This window comes from Ochotona princeps, chromosome 21 (assembly GCF_030435755.1).
Source record: "Ochotona princeps isolate mOchPri1 chromosome 21, mOchPri1.hap1, whole genome shotgun sequence".
Taxonomy (NCBI): Eukaryota; Metazoa; Chordata; class Mammalia; order Lagomorpha; family Ochotonidae; genus Ochotona; species Ochotona princeps.
The window spans coordinates 5,013,482-5,031,242 of NC_080852.1; the positions used below are offsets into that span (position 1 = coordinate 5,013,482).

General features: G+C 45.7%; 1 protein-coding gene across 1 annotated transcript; it reads right to left on the reverse strand.

Moving 5' to 3' along the window:
- Positions 1-1,603: 1,603 nt before the first annotated feature.
- On the reverse strand, positions 1,604-16,036 carry PSMG2 (proteasome assembly chaperone 2). Its single transcript, XM_058678965.1, has 7 exons — positions 15,886-16,036; positions 12,295-12,466; positions 10,681-10,739; positions 4,717-4,835; positions 3,673-3,846; positions 2,038-2,158; positions 1,604-1,921 (listed from the first exon to the last, which is right to left on the reverse strand). The coding sequence occupies exons 1-7, from the start codon at positions 15,940-15,942 to the stop codon at positions 1,823-1,825; spliced, it is 801 nt and encodes a 266-aa protein (XP_058534948.1). The 5' UTR covers positions 15,943-16,036; the 3' UTR covers positions 1,604-1,822.
- Positions 16,037-17,761: the final 1,725 nt, after the last annotated feature.

Here is a 17,761-nt window from a genome sequence, read left to right on the forward strand (position 1 = left end):
AGACCCTCGGAGCATGCCCCTCATCTGGGACCTGGGGTGGGTGGGAGACTGGGTGGGGCTTCTCCCTTAAAACCCCCTTTTACATCAGATATATTAAGGAAACAATACCGAACTAATTGTCTTGCCCATCTTCCTGTAGTGCTTGAACCTTTTTACCCTAATTATGTCAAGATTGTCAAAAAAATAAATATAAAAAAAACCACCAACTACTAGTTCTGTTTGTATTTTATTTTTTTCTGCCAACTTTGGATTTATTTTCTTCTAGTCACATTAATCTGGAATTTTTGTAATGTGGGCATTTATACTCCTTAGTATTTCTGTTGCACTCCATAAAATTATTATTATTAAATCTTTCAGAGGGCCTGGCATGATAGCCTAGTGGCTAAAGTCCTCGCCTTGCACATGCCAGGATCTTATATGGGCGCCAGTTCTAATCTGGCGGTCCCGCTTCCCATTCAGCTCCCTGCTTGTGGCCTGGGAAAGCAGTCAAGGACAGGCCAAAGCCTTGGGACCTTTGCACCTGCATGGGAGACCTGGAAGAGGCTCCGGGTTCCTGGCTTCGGATCACAGCAGCTCTGGCCAATGCTGCCGCTTGGGAAGTGAACCATCAGAGAGATCTTCCTCTCTGTCTCTCCTCCTCTCTGTATATCTGACTTTCCAATCAAATTAAAATATTAGAAAAAAATCTTTCAGAAATATTTTCTAATCTCTTGTGGTTCTGACACATTGTTTTGAGATTGTGTTGTTCTACTTCTACATGCCTGTCAGTTTTCAGTTTTTCTACTTGTGTCTGTACACAGAGACTAGACATATGTGTATTTGTATTTATGTACTTGTTCTGTCCATTTTGGAAGTCAGATAGCTAAGTCTTCTGCCGTGTAATCATTTATTTTTCCCGTCAGTTTCATTATAGTTTGTTTCCTGTATTTGTGTGCTCCGATATTGGGTACATACAGCATTGCTATACCTTGCTGATAAACTGAGCCCCAACTCTTCTCTGGTTTACACATGAGAAAACCAAGGCACACAGCAACACAGTTAAATCACAGGTGCAGAGATCAAGTGTAAGCAGCAACTGGGGAATGGGGCGTTGCAATGCACCAAGTCCTGTCACTGCTTAGACTGGAGTGTCCCGACTGTCCTGGTCCAACCTCCTGTGTATGTGTACCCCGGGAGGCAGCAGACGATGATGTAAGTCCTTGGGGTCCTGCCGCCCGCAGAGACCCAGGAAGAGTTCTTGGCTCCTGGCTTCAGCTTGACCCAGCCCCACTAGTGCCCCTCATGGTGGGCTTAACTGCTATGTTGTCACACCTGCTCCTGGTACTTCCTTTACACGAGGATTCTTCTGAGGTGGGGCAGTCATCCTGTCCGCTGTGGGGATACACAAAGTGAAAAGACAGCTTGTCTGAGTGGACAGAGGCCTCCAGAAGGAACAGAGCTCTGCTAGCACCCTGCTTCTACACCAACAGGACTCAATTTGGGTTTCTGACTTGCAGAACTACAAGTAAAAATAAATGGCACCATTTTAAGTTCTACATTTGTGGTAATCTATTACAACAGAAATAGGAAACTACCTAACTGAAGAGATACTGTTCAGACAAAATTACTTAGGAAAGGGAATTTTATTGTACAAAATTTACATTTGTTATAGCTGGGGAAAAGCATGGCAAAAGACCTTGGTTAATGTTTTTGCTGAAGAGATTTTTATGAAAAGTAAGTGTTTCCTAATCCATTCTCAGTAACACAGATTTTCGTATTGAATGCTGAACAGTTGTCTTGATAGTCAGCGTCCAGGGATACAAGGTATAAAACCAAAGACAGCTCAGAAAAGTGCAGGAGGAAGACCACTGCCAAAGAGTAATCTCCAAGAACTTGGTGTTTTCCACGGCAAGGGGCTGGCTGTGGGGTCATCACCCTGTAACTGGAGCACAAAGCATGTCGTCTATGATTAATATAAACTTTCACTTACTTGGTTTATTTATGCAAATGATGAAAACATCACTAGAGAAATGAAACTTTACGCTACAGAAAACTTACACGTGGTTTGATGATCTGAAGCCACTCATTAAGATACTCAACCAGACCCAACGCATCTGGGATATTGTCTCCTTCTGAGACAAATTTCAGCAGAACTGCCATCTGGATATCTCTGGAACAGCTACAAAGGTTAATAAAAACAGTAACTTAGCATCCTTCCACTGGTACAGATGCTGATTCCAGTGTGTGTGTACAGACAGCTGACCTTCGAGGTTTGGGGTGAGGGGGAGACACCACATGCTAAGATTATTCATTTATTTCCCGTCATCTACTTGGTACCCTTCTACCTGCGGGAACAGGACCAGGAGTCACGAAAGGCGTGTGGCTCACCCCAGAGATGCCTGAAAAGCATCTTTCTGTCCCATGTGAGGTCCATTCTTTTCATAAAATTTACAAACGGAGATCTTCCAACCACTTTTTTGTTTAAGATTTATTTTATTTTTATTGGAAAGGCAAATATACAGAGAGGAGGAGAGAAACAAAAGATCTGTCTACTGGTTCACTCTCCAGCTGGCCACAACGGTTGGTGCTGAGCCGATCTGAAACCAGGAACCGGGAGCCTCTTCGAGGGCTCTCACGTGGGTGCAGAGTCCCAAGGCTTTGGGCCATCCTTGACTGCTCTCCCAGGCCATAGGCAGGGAGATGGATGGGAAGTGGGGCCACCAAGATTAGAACCAGCGCACATACGGGATTCTGGCATGTTCAAGGCGAGGACTTTAGCTGCTAAGTTATCACGCCAGGCCCCCAACCACTTGTTTACTCCCCAAATGGCAATGATATGTTTAGATACAAGAATGATGGACTTGTGACTGTTGTTGAACTATACTTTTATCACAGTATAAGGGAAAACAATGGGGTGGAAAGAGAAGGGGGAGGGTGAAAGAGTAAATCCCTGAGCCTAAAGAAATTTATCATGAAAAAAAAAAAAAAAAAGAATATAAAGAAATCTGTCAATTCTGGGAGGGTTTCTCCAGGGACAAAGTAGAATCTAAGATGAAGTTATTGTAATTTTAAACAAAACTAACCTGATACCAGTTATCAATAATTTAAAAAAAAAAAGGTTAAATGGATGGGGAAAGGAAGAGGGGTGGCATGATAGATCAATCGATTGATCTTCCACCAACAAGCGCCAACATCCAATACGGGCATCAGTTTGTGTCCTGGCTGCTCCATTTCCCACCCAGCTCCCTGCCCGTGGCCTGGGAAAGCAGTCGAGGACGGCCCAAAGCATTGGGACCCTGCACCCGCGTGGGAGACCTGGAAGATGTCCTGGTTACTGTGGTCCTCTGGGAAGTGAACCAGCACCTGGAAGATCTTTCTGTCTCCCCTCTATGTAAACCTGCCTTTACAATAAAATAGACAAATTTTACAGATAAATGGTTAATTTTGTATATTTTACAACTGAAAAATGTGTGCTTAGAGAGGCTGTCCAGACTATTTAGCAAGATTTTTTGAATGTCACGAATAAGGCAATAAATTTAGTTTTCCAGGAATCAATTATTCAATAACTAAATATGAATCTTTCCCCTGAATGTTACATGCTTAATAAATATATTTTAAGATCTAATTAGGTAATGAATATGTTCCTGTGGTTACCTGAAATTCACTTTTATGTAAGATGAAAAACACACCCACCTTTCATCATACAGTAACTTTGTGATGCCTCCTCCCGGAACACGGACACAAAGATCAGAATCTTCTATTTCAGGAATACATGGGCTTCTTTCCATTTCTTTCCAGTTAAGGCTGTTTATTTTATTCTGAACAGTTTTTGGCATGGAAGGTGTAAGCAGATATCGGAAGGGAGTGCTGGAAACAACGATATGATGAACTTTTTAAAAATGCAGACATGAACAATGAGAAAAGTATCAGTGGTCTGGGTTAAAAAGATCTTGGCTTCCACTTTCTTGCTTGCACAAGGCAAACTACAACCTCAGGAGGCCACAGAAGAGCCACTTTTGCAGAAAATGCTCATTTGCTCATTACATACTGAGGAACGAGCATAAAGAGGCCACTATGAAGACACACCTATTCCCCACAGCCATGCTCCCCTGGGCCACAAGGTCTGTGAACTACCAGAAGCTTGCTGGAAACTGGCCCCAGATACGAAAGGTAACTCTTGGTTTACTGGTATCTTTCCTCCCTGATTTTAAGACATATAAAAGATCTAAATGAAATGAAAGTTAACCACACAAGTCTACTATGTAATATTTTATTGAGTGAATGTCATCATAAAACAGTTCCTATTTCTATTCCTGGAACACCTTGCCCAGTATTTAACATTTCACTCTGACAGGCCCAGGAGGTATACTTAAAGACAACTAGATTTCTACAGATACAAATGGTTGAACACATGGAATTGGTGCTGATTCAATCTAGCCAGGTTATACCAACCAATACATCCTTTCTCATTATCAGTGAGCCCTGTGACTGCCATATACATGACAGCAAACACCAAGGCCTGGCTCCCAAATTCTACGCCAAAGCCTTCCTTGAGCTTCCACTGTACCAACTTCATGCAAGCTAAAAGGATCCATCCACCTGATTACTGACCCCCTGTACCTTGGCCCTCGCATGTCTTCCTCTTAGTTAACAGCTACAAGGTAATTCACAGCTTTGAAAACTTACACTTTTCAACAGGGAAAGGATCGCAGAACCACAAGAAAGGCAAGCACCTACCTGCACAGCTGTTTATCATTGCGCTGGTAGGAGTGACTGCTGGAGAGCACAATCACTCGGGCACAGCCGCTCCTTTCCACCCAGCCAAGCAGCTTCTCACAGAACGACTTGGATTTGTACTTGGTACGCAATTGAGAGAACAAGAAAATACAAAAGTTGGATCTTACCGTATAAGAATATTCTACACCATATTGTATCAACTTTATGTGATAGGACATGTAGCTTATACTCACTAAAATATCAGTATTTCAGATCCTCTTGCTTATCATAAACTAAAGATCTAAAGAGATGAACATCGATGTTTTTATATTTTTACATTTCTGGAAGAAATTATGAGGGATTTAATTTTTTTTAATGTCATTCCAAGTAATTTAGTGATACTTAATAACCAGCACATCACCATCTATAAGCTGTTCTTGCAAAAAATTTCTGAACTAGACTTGATCATGAGGAATCAGAGGAATGAATGCGGAAAGCCAAATATTCAATCTTCTTATTTATTTATTTATATTGGAAAGGCAGATTAAAGAAAGATTAAAGAAAGATTTTTCACCTCGAATGGCCGCAACGGCTGAAGCTGAGCTGATCCGAAGCCAGGAACCAGCAGCTTCTTCTGGGTCTCCCATGGGGATGCTGGGTGGGAAATGGAGCAGCCAGGACATGAACCAGTACCCACAGGGGATTCTGGCACTTGGAGGTGGAGTTATTGCTCCAGGCCCCAAGTATCCAATCTCGATTGCACAAAGGTAGAAGAGAAAGACACCAAACCAAAACATTGTAACAGCTAATGCATCATGCAAACCTGGTCTGGATCCAGAATTAAAGGGTATTTCAGGGATAGATAAAGTGGGAAATTTGAGAATGTTGGGTAATATTCCTAAATAATTCATTAAAGACTCATTTTCTTGAGTGCAGTTAATGGTGTTATAGTGAAGGAGAAAACCCTAATCTCAAAACATGTATGCTGAAGTGTCATGACGTCACTTGCTGACTTTTAGACTATTTGGCAGAAGGAAACTGTGTGTACGTATATGTGCGTATGTGTGTATATGTGTGTGCTTACAAAATTTTTGAGAGAAACAATAATTTATGGATTCTCTTTGTATACGCTGTTAAGGAAATCAATATTGGAGCTAGTGTTGTGGCACAGCGAGTTGAGGAGTTATACATGATGCTGGTCCATTAGGGTGCTAGTTCGATTCCTAGGGGCTCCATTTCCAATCCAGGTACCTGCTAATGTGCCTGCAGCACAAGATGGACCAAGCACTTGGGCCCCTGTGCATTCATAAGAGATTGGAAAAAAGCTCCTAGCTTTAGTCTAGCTCAGCCATGGCCATGGCAGCCATGGAGTGAACCACTCCATTTCCAATCCAGCTCCCCGCTAACGTATCTGGGAAATCAGTAGAAGACAGCCCAAGTGCATGGGTCCCTGCAGTTCACATGGAAGACCCAGACAGAGTTCCAGGCTCCTGGCTTGAGCCTGACCCACACCCAGCTGCTGGGGACATTGGAAGTAAACCAGCAGATGGAAGATGCCTCGTTCTTTCTCTCTCTCCCTCTCTTGCTGCCTGTCACTTCTTCTATCTGCTGCTCTGCCTTTGAAATAAAATCAATTTGGGGCACAGCAGCGTGGCCTAGTGGCTAAGGTCTTCGCCTTGATCCCATATGGCTGCTGGTTCTAATCCCGGCAGCTCCACTTCCTCTCTATCTCTCCTCCTCTCAGTATATCTGACTTTGTAATGAAAATAAAATAAATCTAAAAAAAAAAAAAAAAAAAAAAAAAAAAAACTTCTCTGTGTGTGTTCAGAGAGGAGAATATGCATTTAAAAAAAAAAAAAAAAAAAAAAAGAAATAAAATCAATTTTAAAAAGCTTTGAACAATTTGCTGTCATCAATAAAAGCAACTTTATAAAAGTAAAACAAAGAAGAACTAGAGTAATATGAAGTGAACATAAGCCATTTGTGACCTGGATAGATTATGCCATAAACAAACGCTAACTATTCCTTTAACACATAGTCCCTGAGAACTTATCTGTATGAAAGGTACCATTCTAGAGTAAATGAGGCAACATCACTTCTCTCGGGAAGCTTACCTCCTAGAAGTCAGGGAGAAAACACAGCAGAGGCAAACATGTGACCTAGCTGTTAATACCACCTTTCCCCAATGGAGAACCAGGCTGGGTTCTTGGCTCTGCTCCTGACTCCAGCATCCTACTGATGCACATCCAGGGGAGGTCATGGTTATGGCTCAAGTGATGACTGGGCTCCTGCCAAAGACACTGGGAGACCTCGTGGAGCTTTGGGCTCCTGGCCTCGGTCCCTACAGGGCTGTTGTGAGCATTTGGCATGGTGAACCATGAATGAGAGTTCTCTCTCTCTGTCTCTTAAATAAAAACAAAATGAAACATACAACACAGCAGGTAGCTACGGGTTTTGAAAAAAATAAATACAGGGTAAGAAGAAGGGGTGGTCAAAGAAAGCCTTTCTGATGAAGTAACTTTCAAGCAAACACTAAATAAGTCATGGACAGACTGAGACAGGAGTGAGTTGATGTGTTTAAACAATACAGGGCCAGTACAAGAGGTCATGCTCTTCAAAAGAGCCCTTCATGATCACAGCCACGCTCTTTATGGCAGCCACTTGCACAGAAAGCTATGGACAGTTCAAATGTCTTTAGTGTAACAGAAGACTACACTCGTAATTTATCTTAATCAATTAAAATTTATATGGTTAAATGTAGCTAGTGGCTACAGTATTAAACAGTGGAGAAGTTTGGCTTTGTAGGTCATGGTAAGGATTGTAACTTTCTCTAAAATTCTTACGAAATATTTTACTTGGGAGGCAGTGAAACAGAGAGAAAGCTAGCGCCACAGGCTCACTCCCTAGATGTCCACTATGACTGGGCCTGGGCTGGGGATGGAACCAGGCACACAGATCCTTGAGTGATCCCCCCAGGGTCTGCATGAGCAGGAACCTGGGAATCAAAGCCGGGCACTCCACAGCAGGACAGGCTCCTGTGAGCGCCTCTGGGGTAACAGGGAAAGGTTTTGAAAGAAGTACTATTGCAATCCAGTTCAGGTTCAAAGACTACTAAGCATTTACATGGGGAGCAAGAATAGAATTAGTGCCAGGAGCTGAAATGTGGTGCAGTGGGTTGAGTCACTGCCTGTCACATACACAACCAACATGATCATCCACTCAACTCTTTGACTATCCCACTTCGGGGATCTAACTGCTGATACGCCTGAGAAAACAGTAGCACATGTCCTAAGTGCTTGGGTGCCTGCCACCCATGTGGGGAATCAGATGTTCTAGACTCTTGACTTAGCCTGACTCAGCCCTGGCCATTGTAGCTATCCAGGAAGTGAACCAATCGATGGATGATCTCTCTCTCTCTCTCTTCCTCTCTCTAGTTCTACCTTTAAAAAGAAATAAACCCTAAGGGGAAAAAAACGGAATCAAAAATGACAGTGGTCTGGACTGAGAGGCAATAGGGTGGAAAGAAGTAGAATTCAGAATACATTTTGACATATGCGTATTTATATGTAGAGGTCATCGTTGAGATATAAACAGAATAAGCCTTCAGTGTTTATGAGCTTAATTCTTTTTATCAGAGCTGCCTGAATTGAGAACACACAAGACTCGAGCTAGGGACTGACACAGTGGCATACCAAGTAAAGCTGCTGTTCGAATGCTACCAAGCCATATCAAAGCACTAGTTCAGATGCTGGCTGTTCTTTAACCACTGCGCCATCTCTAGCTGAAACGCTCACATACAAGCCCTGGCTCCTCAGAGTTATCTAGATGCTACTCACGTTTTGCTTCTGAGATCAAAACAAATTCATTCCCTTTCTCCTACATCTAAATAGGGCCTTGATGCTAGCCTAATCCTGAAAGTGACCCTTGAGTTATGTATCACTGCTCTGGTCCTGCACGATTTTGGAGACATGATTCACATGTTTGCCAGCAGTGGTGCAAACCCAGGGAAATCCACTTCCTGACTTGCCTTCTTTCTCCAGATATCACGACCCCCTGCCACTTTTCCTGCAGCCACGTTCGTAAGGCTTTCAGGGATGGCTTTCTAGCCTCCATTTTTAGGAACTCCCTATTAATAGCCAGTAATAGATAATTCTCTTAGCGTAAGAATGTGATCTGGTCATGAGTCATCATTCCTTTCCAGCCCGGTTTCTAGATGAGAAATGTGTACACCCAGATATTAGCAAGCAATGAAGCTGTATAGGAGCTATGAAAATAAAATCTGCTTCCTAGATCTATTCAGACATATAATTCAAACTGTTTCTCAACTTCTTATCTCAGCTCTCTTGTAACAAACTGCATAATCCAGGCCAGAATCAATGTCATTCTGTTTCAGGGAATACCTCAATATGATCTTGTATTTGTGCGTGTTGCATCCTGCACTATGAATGTGAGAAAGACATGGGAAAGCATTTTAAAGAGTGAATGCAAAAGGCGAAAGCTCTTGCAGGAAATAGATATGAATTCCTCCTCTGGTAATACTTAGGCTATTTCATGAAGCACAGTAATGCTTTACAGAAAAGACTGCTGATTAAAACTATTCAAAGGAGCAGCCCACCTTGAAGAACGTCCCTAAAGCTTGTGTCTAATTCTTTATATAACACCTTTCCTTTCTTCATCTTAAACTTTATTATCAAGACAGACCAATAAAAAAAAAAAAGTCTTACATGAAAAACTGTTTTCTTTTGAATTCAGAGAAGAGTAAAGAAATCGAGTAATTCAGCGTTGGGCCCAGCACAGTAGCTTAGTGGCCAAAATCCTTGCCTTTCACACACCGGGATACCATGTGGGCACCAGTTCATATCCAAGCAGCCCCACTTCCCATCCAGCTCCCTGCTTGTGGCCTGGGAAAGCAGTCGAGGACGGCCCAAAGCCTTGGGACCCTGCACCCGTGTGGTAGACCTGGAGGAAGTTCCTGGCTCCTGGCTTCACATGGGCTCACCTCTGGCCATTGCAGCCACTTGGGGAGTGAACCAGCGGATGGAAGATCTTTCTATATCTCCTTTTCTTTGTATATCTGCCTTTCCAATAAAAATAAACACATCTTAAAAAGGAAAAAGTCTATAACACTTCTGATGCCAAGCGTTTACAAAAAAGCATTCAGTCTTCATGCAAGCCTCGAGTGTGGAAGGACTTGGCTAGCTTTCCGAGACTTGGTATTACTGACTCATGTGCTCTTGTTTTGAGATGAACAGGTCTCTGGGGGCCGGCAGGGGACGACTGCTGAGTGGGAATGGCGTTCCACTGTGATTCCTTAAAGTTCAAATCGGTTTTCTGAGCCAGTGGCAGCATCTCTTGGGTGCCTGAGTGCTGCTCCTTAGTGACAGCTGCTGGTCCTGTCTTCTTGACTGTACTTTTTAACTGCAACTGTCTATGATAGAGTGTTCTGATGATCTTGCTCAAAGTTTGACTTATACATTCCAATTTGATAAAAAGTGTTTTTCCAGCTTATATTTAAAAAAAAAAAAAAAAAAAAAAAAAAAAAACTTCTGGTTGCTCTGCTTCCAATCCAGCTCCCTGCTAATGTGCTTAGGAAGGCAGCAGAAGATGACGCAGGTACCCAGGTCCCTGCCATGCATGCGGGAGACACACATTGAGTGCCAAGCTCCTGCGCTGGACCTGGTCCAGACCTCACTGCCGTGGCCATGTGAGGAGTGAACTGGAGTATGGAAGATTTCCATCACTTTACTTTTCAAAGTAAATCTTCAAAAACCAGATAAGACTCAGGCTAAAAGTCCCAATTCCTTTCTATATAATCACGAATAACAACATATTTAAGATACTTTAAGATGTTTCTCTAGAAATACTTTTCCTAGCTGGACATACATTAAAAGCAGCAGAAATTACTTAAAACCTTAATTCTCAATGATACTGACTTTCTATTTTCCCATTACTTTTGACTTACAAAGGCAAATACAGCAGACTAACCTTAATAAAAATGGATCGTAACTGGAGAACCACTAGCTTCTTCGAAGGCAAAGAATACACTACACAGACAGGAAGAAAATGGAATCATACATTAGTCAAAGTCAAGGAGCTAGACAAGCTAAACGATGATTTAACAACCACTGCCTTCAAGGATCATTAAAATACAGTACGCACTAAATCAGTTGGCTAACATTTTAAAAATAACTTACATGTGCCAGGAGACTTTATTAATGGAAGAGACTGATTTCTAAAAAGTTAACTGTACGAAAATAGTAAAAAAAAAAAAAAAAAATTTATGACTTTAATTATAAAAAAATGAGAGCTCCCCCTGGAAATTTCTGATGTCATGACAAATAAAAGCTAAATGTTTTCTGCGGATATTCTGCCTGCTTCCCTTCAGAAAATCAGACTTCGTTGGGATTCATCGAAGAAATAATAAAATGTAGATGAATGTCAGTCACATAAGAAAACCCCTGATATCAGGACATCTGTATTCTTTTTGGTTTTTTGCAAGAGCTGAGGTATAATCCCTGCTTTGCCTTAGTGTGTGCACTCTTCCTTGGAGAAGGATCTACAGTTTCCATGAGCTCAACGGGCTCATGCAGAAACGTGCAAGGCTCCAGTGGCCAACCGCCCCTCGGAGAACAGGAAGCTCCCCTACGAACCAAGGACAGATGGAGTCCCAGGGACATAGGATTGGGTCCCAGGGACACAGGATTGGGCCACTATGCTAAAATAACCCTAGGCTGAGCAAGCACACAGGAGGCTGGATTGAGATTCTGGCCCCTGGCTTTGGCTCTTGCCACTGTTGAGAACTTAGCGAATAACCCAGCAGGTGGGAGCTGTTTCTTTCTGCATGTACGTCTGTGTCTCTCAAAAGAAGCAAAAACAGAAAGAAGTAAAGACCTATATCCAGGATTGCCATTGTGGTGGAGCCGGTAAAACCACCACCCGTGACTCCAGCATCCCATCTGGTCAGTGGTTCCTGCCCCGAGTGCTCCACTTTCACCCCAGCTCCCTGCTAACGGCCTGGGAAAGCAGCAGATGACAGCCCAAAGACTTAGGTCCCTGCACCTGAGTGGGAGACCCAGAATAAGCTCCTGGCTCCCGGCTTCAGATCAACTCAGCTACGGCTGTTGCGGCCATGTGGGGGAGTGAACCAGCACATGGAAGACCTCTCTCTTTCCTTCTCTCTCTATAAAATCTGCCTTTCAAATAAAAATAAATAAATCTTTTTTTTAATGACTCATGTTTATTTGCTGGTCTCCCACATTTCCTCCTTTTTGTAGTATTAGAGATCGTTACATACACAAGCAAGCAAAGAAAATAAAGCTGAGGATAAAAGACACACGTGGTAAACGAACCGTGCTGAAAGAAAACAGGAAGCTCAAATTCCACCCAAAGATACATGCATGGTTTCTATTCACAAATCTCTTAGGAGCTGTCACATTTAGAGAAAGCCGAAAACTCAAACCAGGATCCAAAATACGACAGTGAGATTGGGTTGTGAATTCTACACAAAGCTGGCACACCACAAACCAGTCTCCATAATTTATTCCTAACTTAGAACAACTCGACCTTGTGGCAGAGAAGACCCTGCGAGGCCTCTCGTACCTTCGGCGTTGGTGCTGAGTTCTGCTGCGTTCTCTTCCGCAGTCGCATATGGATTGTTTCCAACCATCGGCACAAGACAGTCAGTATAGAAGTAGCCGATTTTACACATCTTCAGCGTAGAGATGATCAGATCTGTAGCAAGCTGGCCAACATTTCCAACAGAGACCGCTGGCTGAAATCAAGGGACATGGTCAGTGAGTCACCAAAATTACCAGCACTTTTAGACGAGACAGAAGACGGGAAACGTCACAGTAGCACCGCACGCTCCTGCTCCGACACGCCCCCCTTAGACACCGGCTCTCACGCCAGTCACACCTAACGCACCAGCGGGGGCCTCCTCCACCTCAACTGGGATCACAAACAACACTGAACACTGATAACGGGCCAGTCATCACACACTGAGGACGCAGCAAAACCAACCAGCCAAGTTGGCTGGACAGGTCCTCCGGAGCTTCCACTCCAGAGAGGGAACGGTTACTTGAAATGAGCAAAATCAACAGTAAAATCTACAATGCTAAGTGCCTTGGAGAAACACGGTATGAGTGTGTGTATGTGGCTAGGTGCAATTCTAAGCAGGATGACCACGATAAAGACCACACAAAAGGAAAGTCACTCAGGGACTGGGGGAAACGCTTCAGGTGGGGCAGCGCGGGCAGGGCTGGCAGAGACGGACAAAAGCACCCGTGCGTTTCTACTGGCTGTTAGAGCTTTCTCCTATACCCACTTCCGGTGCTGGCATGACCTTATCCGGCCACACTAAAGACACACAAACCCACGACTTCAAATAGGCAAACTGCAAAATCTCTCTCAGCACAGTTATGTGAGGCGCCAGAGCCTCACGCCTAGCTCCACCTGGTAATGTCGCTGGCTGCCCACACTCAACATGCACAAAACTAACAACACACTTCTGCCCGAATTTGTCTCTAAACTTGTCACTTACTGAACCAGGAAACTCCTCCCCTTTCGCTTGTCACCTACTGCACAAATGACCCTCACTGATTCTCCCTCTGAAGTATTAAGCCCCGGGGCCTGATGCCTTTGACACACACACACACACCGTCCAGCCCTAGTCTCTCTCCTTCAGCTTGCAATTCCTCCTTCTCCATGTTGATAATTACAGATCAACTCCTCATTACAGACTGAGCCACTAAATCCAGGATGAGTCACTAGATTCCACTTTGAGACGCTTCAAGGGAACCTCAGGCCCAGAGCAAGGTAAGAGCAACTACCCAACCACAGAACCTGGACAGACTGGAGCCTACTGCAGCACCGCAGCACGGGCAGTCCTGTCCCTGATCTATTAAAGAAAGGTCACTCTTCCTCACTGTCTCTCCTTCTCTCTGTATATCTTTCCAATAAAAAAATAATAATAATATAAAAAATTTTAAAAGGGCCTGGTGTGGTAGCCTAGTGGCTTGCATGCACCGGGATCCTATACGGGCACCAGTTCTAATCCTGGCAGCTCCACTTCCCATCCAGCTCCCTGCTTGTGGCCTGGGAGATCAACGGAGATTGGCACAAAGTAGAGACTGGACCCTACACCCGCGTGGGAGACCTGGCAGAGGCTCAAGGCTCCTGGCTCCTGGCTCCTGGCTTCGGATCAGCTCAGCTCTGGCTGTTGCGACCTCTTGGGCAGTGAATCAGCGGTCGGGAGATCTTCCTCTCTGTCTCTCCTTCTCTCTGTATATCTGACTTTCTAATACAAAATAAAATAAGTAATAAAGTTTTAAAAAAGAAAGGTTACGGAAACCATGGGCCACCCAGAGACCCGTACATACAGTGCTTCAGCACCACTCACCCCCTGATTTCTCACTCAGAATTCAGACCCCGAGCAGGAACTGCCTGCTCCCCTGTCTCGCACACTGCAGTGAGCACCCACTCTCTCACCATCACCAAGTGGCTTGCTGTGTCTCAGCAAGAGGACTCGGGTTTTGTTCGGAGTCAACACTCGCCTCCTCTCGCACCCTGACCTCAGAGAGCTCCCAGCGTCCTCCCACAGCGTCCCCCCACTTCTCCTTGCTGTCATGGACCACCCCGCTCCTCCAGCAACTCCTCTCAGGGACCTTGCTACTTTGTTCAGACTCCTTCCCACCCATCCTCTCTTTCCTCCTTCTGGATTCTTCTGTGCAGTGTGCAGAGCTACTCCAGTAGTTTTCATTCTACAAACGCCCCTCGTTGACTCTACTACCTCCCCCACTGCCACCTCACTGCTGTGTCCTGACAGAGCAAAACTTTCCTGCAGGTCTTCACTGAAACGTTAAGTAGCAGCTTTCTGAATGAATGAATGAATGCGCGCGCACACAGCTCCTCTTGTCCCACTCTCCCAGCCCATTCCAACACGGTTTCCGACTTAACTTCTCCCATGGTAATCCTTTGTCCTGGGGCCACCCTTTACTTACACATTGCTAACTCCAGACAGACACTTTCAGGGCAAACTCTTGCCTACCTCGACAGATGGCCACTCCCTCCTCTCTTAGATTGATGCCTGTGAGATTTAATGGATAAACGTGATAGTTCTGGGGCCACCATAGAGACGCAGCAGGTTCAGCTGCCGTGTGCAACACTGGCATCCTATGTAAGGGCTGGCTGGAGCTGTGGATGCTCCACTTCTCACCCAGCTCCCCGCTAAAACGCCTGGGAAAGCAGCAGCAGATTGCCTGTGTGCGTGGACTCCCGCCATCCCCGTGGGAAACTGAGATGTTGTCCCAGGCTCGTGGCTCAGCCCGGCTCAGCCCTTGTGGACAGGGCCATTGTGGACAGGGGAGAGTGAGTCACTGGGTGGATGACCTCTCTCTCTCTCTCATACACATTATTTCTAACGCCAGGTTTGTCTCCCCTCATCTTCTGTCATTCCCTACAGCACCTTCTGCTTTTCCTCCTTCCAGGCGTCGATCCAAAATCCTACCCTGCCCCAGGAGGCTCACAACTGTGCCTGTTGTAGACAGCTGTCTGGGCACTCCCACCCCACATTACGCCCAGGATCCCATGACTCTCCTACAGGTCCCAGCCCTTCCTCTGCTTCTTCTCTGTGCTTCTGTGTGCTTTGTAAGCTTCAAATTTTTATTTCTTATATGGGTTTCTAGAGACTGTAAACTCACTGGGCACAGGCACCCAGTTTTATTACCTGCATATAAGCTCACGCATATTTAAACGAATGACTCTGGGCAACCCCAAGGTGGCTAAAATTGTGCTTTTCGCTGTTATAAGTCATTTTTATCCCTCCAACCACAGTTACGGACAACGAGGTGCTAACTGAGGACCGACTCTAAAACTAGATGGAAAAACTTTTCTTCCTCCTATGAAATTTAAGGATGCCTTCAACAACGCATATTGCAAGTATCTGGACTCACTAACGTGCTGTTTGCAGGCAACAAAGGCTGCGAGGCGTGCCCCAGGAAGCACGTGGTTCCAGCGCCCACAGGGTTCTCCTCGGCCCGTCGCCTCTAGCCAACTCCTCCACTACCTTCAAGAGTTGAAAACTTAACACAAAAGCAAACCATCTCGTCTCCCAAAGCTCGCTGCAAACCTAAGCCGAGCAGCGGACGGCTCGGGGCCCCGGGAGGCCGCCCCCTGGCGCAGGCCCAGACTCACCATGAGCAGGGTGAAGCCCGACAGGTCGGGGTCCGCGTCCCCACAGGGCACGAACATGGCCAGCGGCTGGAGGACGCGCACAGAGCAGCCTGCAGCACGCCGCGGCCGGAGGAGGCCCAGCAGCGCGCCGGCCCTCTCGCCCCGCCCTCTGCGCAGGCGCAGGCGCGGGCGGGTCCTTCGGGTCCCTCGGCGCCGAGTGCCCAGGGCCTGCCCGGCGCGCTGCCGTGTGGGGGCCGGGACGAGGCCGCTGCGGGGACGGGAAGGGGACGCTCGGGGAGCTGCAGCAGCCCGCGACCGGGCTCACGGGGCTCACGGGGCTCACGGGGCTCACGGCGGTCACTGGCCTGCGAGCAGGAGGCGCGGCCGGCGGGAGCGGCTCAGGCGGCGCGGCGGGCAGCCCCGAGGCCCGTGGGTCCGGCGGTGTTTGGAAGCTGTTGGCGCCGCCGTCGCCCGGGTTCGCGCCCAGCCTCGGCCATCGCTGGCCCTTCCGCCCTCGTCCCTGCTCGGTGCTGAGCGAGGCGAGCGGCCGGGAGGCTTCTGGGCTCCCCGGCCGGGTCCGTCAGCATGTCGCTGCCCCCGGAGAAGGCGTCCGAGCTGAAGCAGCTCATCTCCTGTAGGAAACGAATAGATGTGTTCTATTTTAAATTCAGTATAATCTATGACATTAAGGAGTTTAATCAACATTGACATTCAGGGTTAATATGCATGGATGGTAATTTGGTCCTGTCATTTTAGCAATTGGTTGTCCATTGATTTAGTCGTTTGTAATTTTACTGGGATGTTCCTCTCATTTGCCTTTAGTTTTGGTGGGCGCTACTCTTCTGTCAAGAGAACGTCTTAGGGTATCCTTTGTAGGGCAGGTTTGGAAGAGGCATATTCTTTTAACTTTACTATAGAAGGATTTTATTTTCAAAGACAAGGGAAAGCTTTGCTGGGTACGTTATTCTGGGCTGACAATGTTTTTCCTTTTAGAATCTGGAATATGTACTCTTCTGGCCTGTAGAGTTACCTCTGAGAGGTCAGCTGTCAGTTTAATGGCCATTCCTCTATGTGTCAACTGATTTTTCACGTGTACATTTAAGGATCTTTTTGTTATGTTCAATTGAGGATCCTATAAGGACACATCACCTCATAAAACATGGCAGATGTACACAGCATCTGTCAGTGTTTCTAAAGTGGAAACAGATAATCACATTGAAGAAAACAAAGACTGTTGAGATCTCACAAAACATGGAAACATGTTACAAATCATTAATTTGTAAACTGATGCCAGATTGAGTTCATTGACCCTTTGGACCTACCTTATGATCAAAACTGCCTGCACTTCGTCGGGTGTCGGTTCAGGTGTAGGAATGGGGTTTCTGCAAAACCCAGTTACATCGAGCACACCACAAGTCATTCTATTTGGTATAGACAGTTGGGATCGCTAAAAATAATTGAAAGTGGTCAAGGCTCACAACTTTACTGGTAATTTTTTTTAAGATTTTTTTGTTTTTACAGGGCCCGGCGGCGTGGCCTAGCGGCTAAAGTGCTCGCCTTGAACGCCCCGGGATCCCATATGGGCGCCGGTTCTAACCGCGGCAGCTCCACTTCCCATCCAGCTCCCTGCTTGTGGCCTGGGAAAGCAGTCAAGGACGACCCAATGCATTGGGACCCTGCACCCGCGTGGGAGACCCGGAAGAGGTTCCTGGTTCCCGGCTTCGGATCGGCGCGCACCAGCCATTGCGGCTCACTTGGGGAGTGAATCATCGGACGGAAGATCTTCCTCTGTCTCTCCTCCTCTCTGTATATCTAACTGTAATAAAATAAATAAATCTTAAAAAAAAATATTTGTTTTTATTGGAAAGGCAGATATACAGAGAGGATAGGCAGGAAG

Bases quoted from the DNA above. Each gene is read 5' to 3' on its own strand.
- PSMG2 (XM_058678965.1), bottom strand. From the start codon at position 15,942: ATGTTCGTGCCCTGTGGGGACGCGGACCCCGACCTGTCGGGCTTCACC. The intron at 4,836-10,680 runs GTTAGTCTGCTG...TTGCGTACCAAG, and splicing joins TACGATCCATTTTTATTAAG to TACAAATCCAAGTCGTTCTG. The intron at 2,159-3,672 runs GTGGGTGTGTTT...TAACCTTTGTAG, and splicing joins AAGTTACTGTATGATGAAAG to CTGTTCCAGAGATATCCAGA.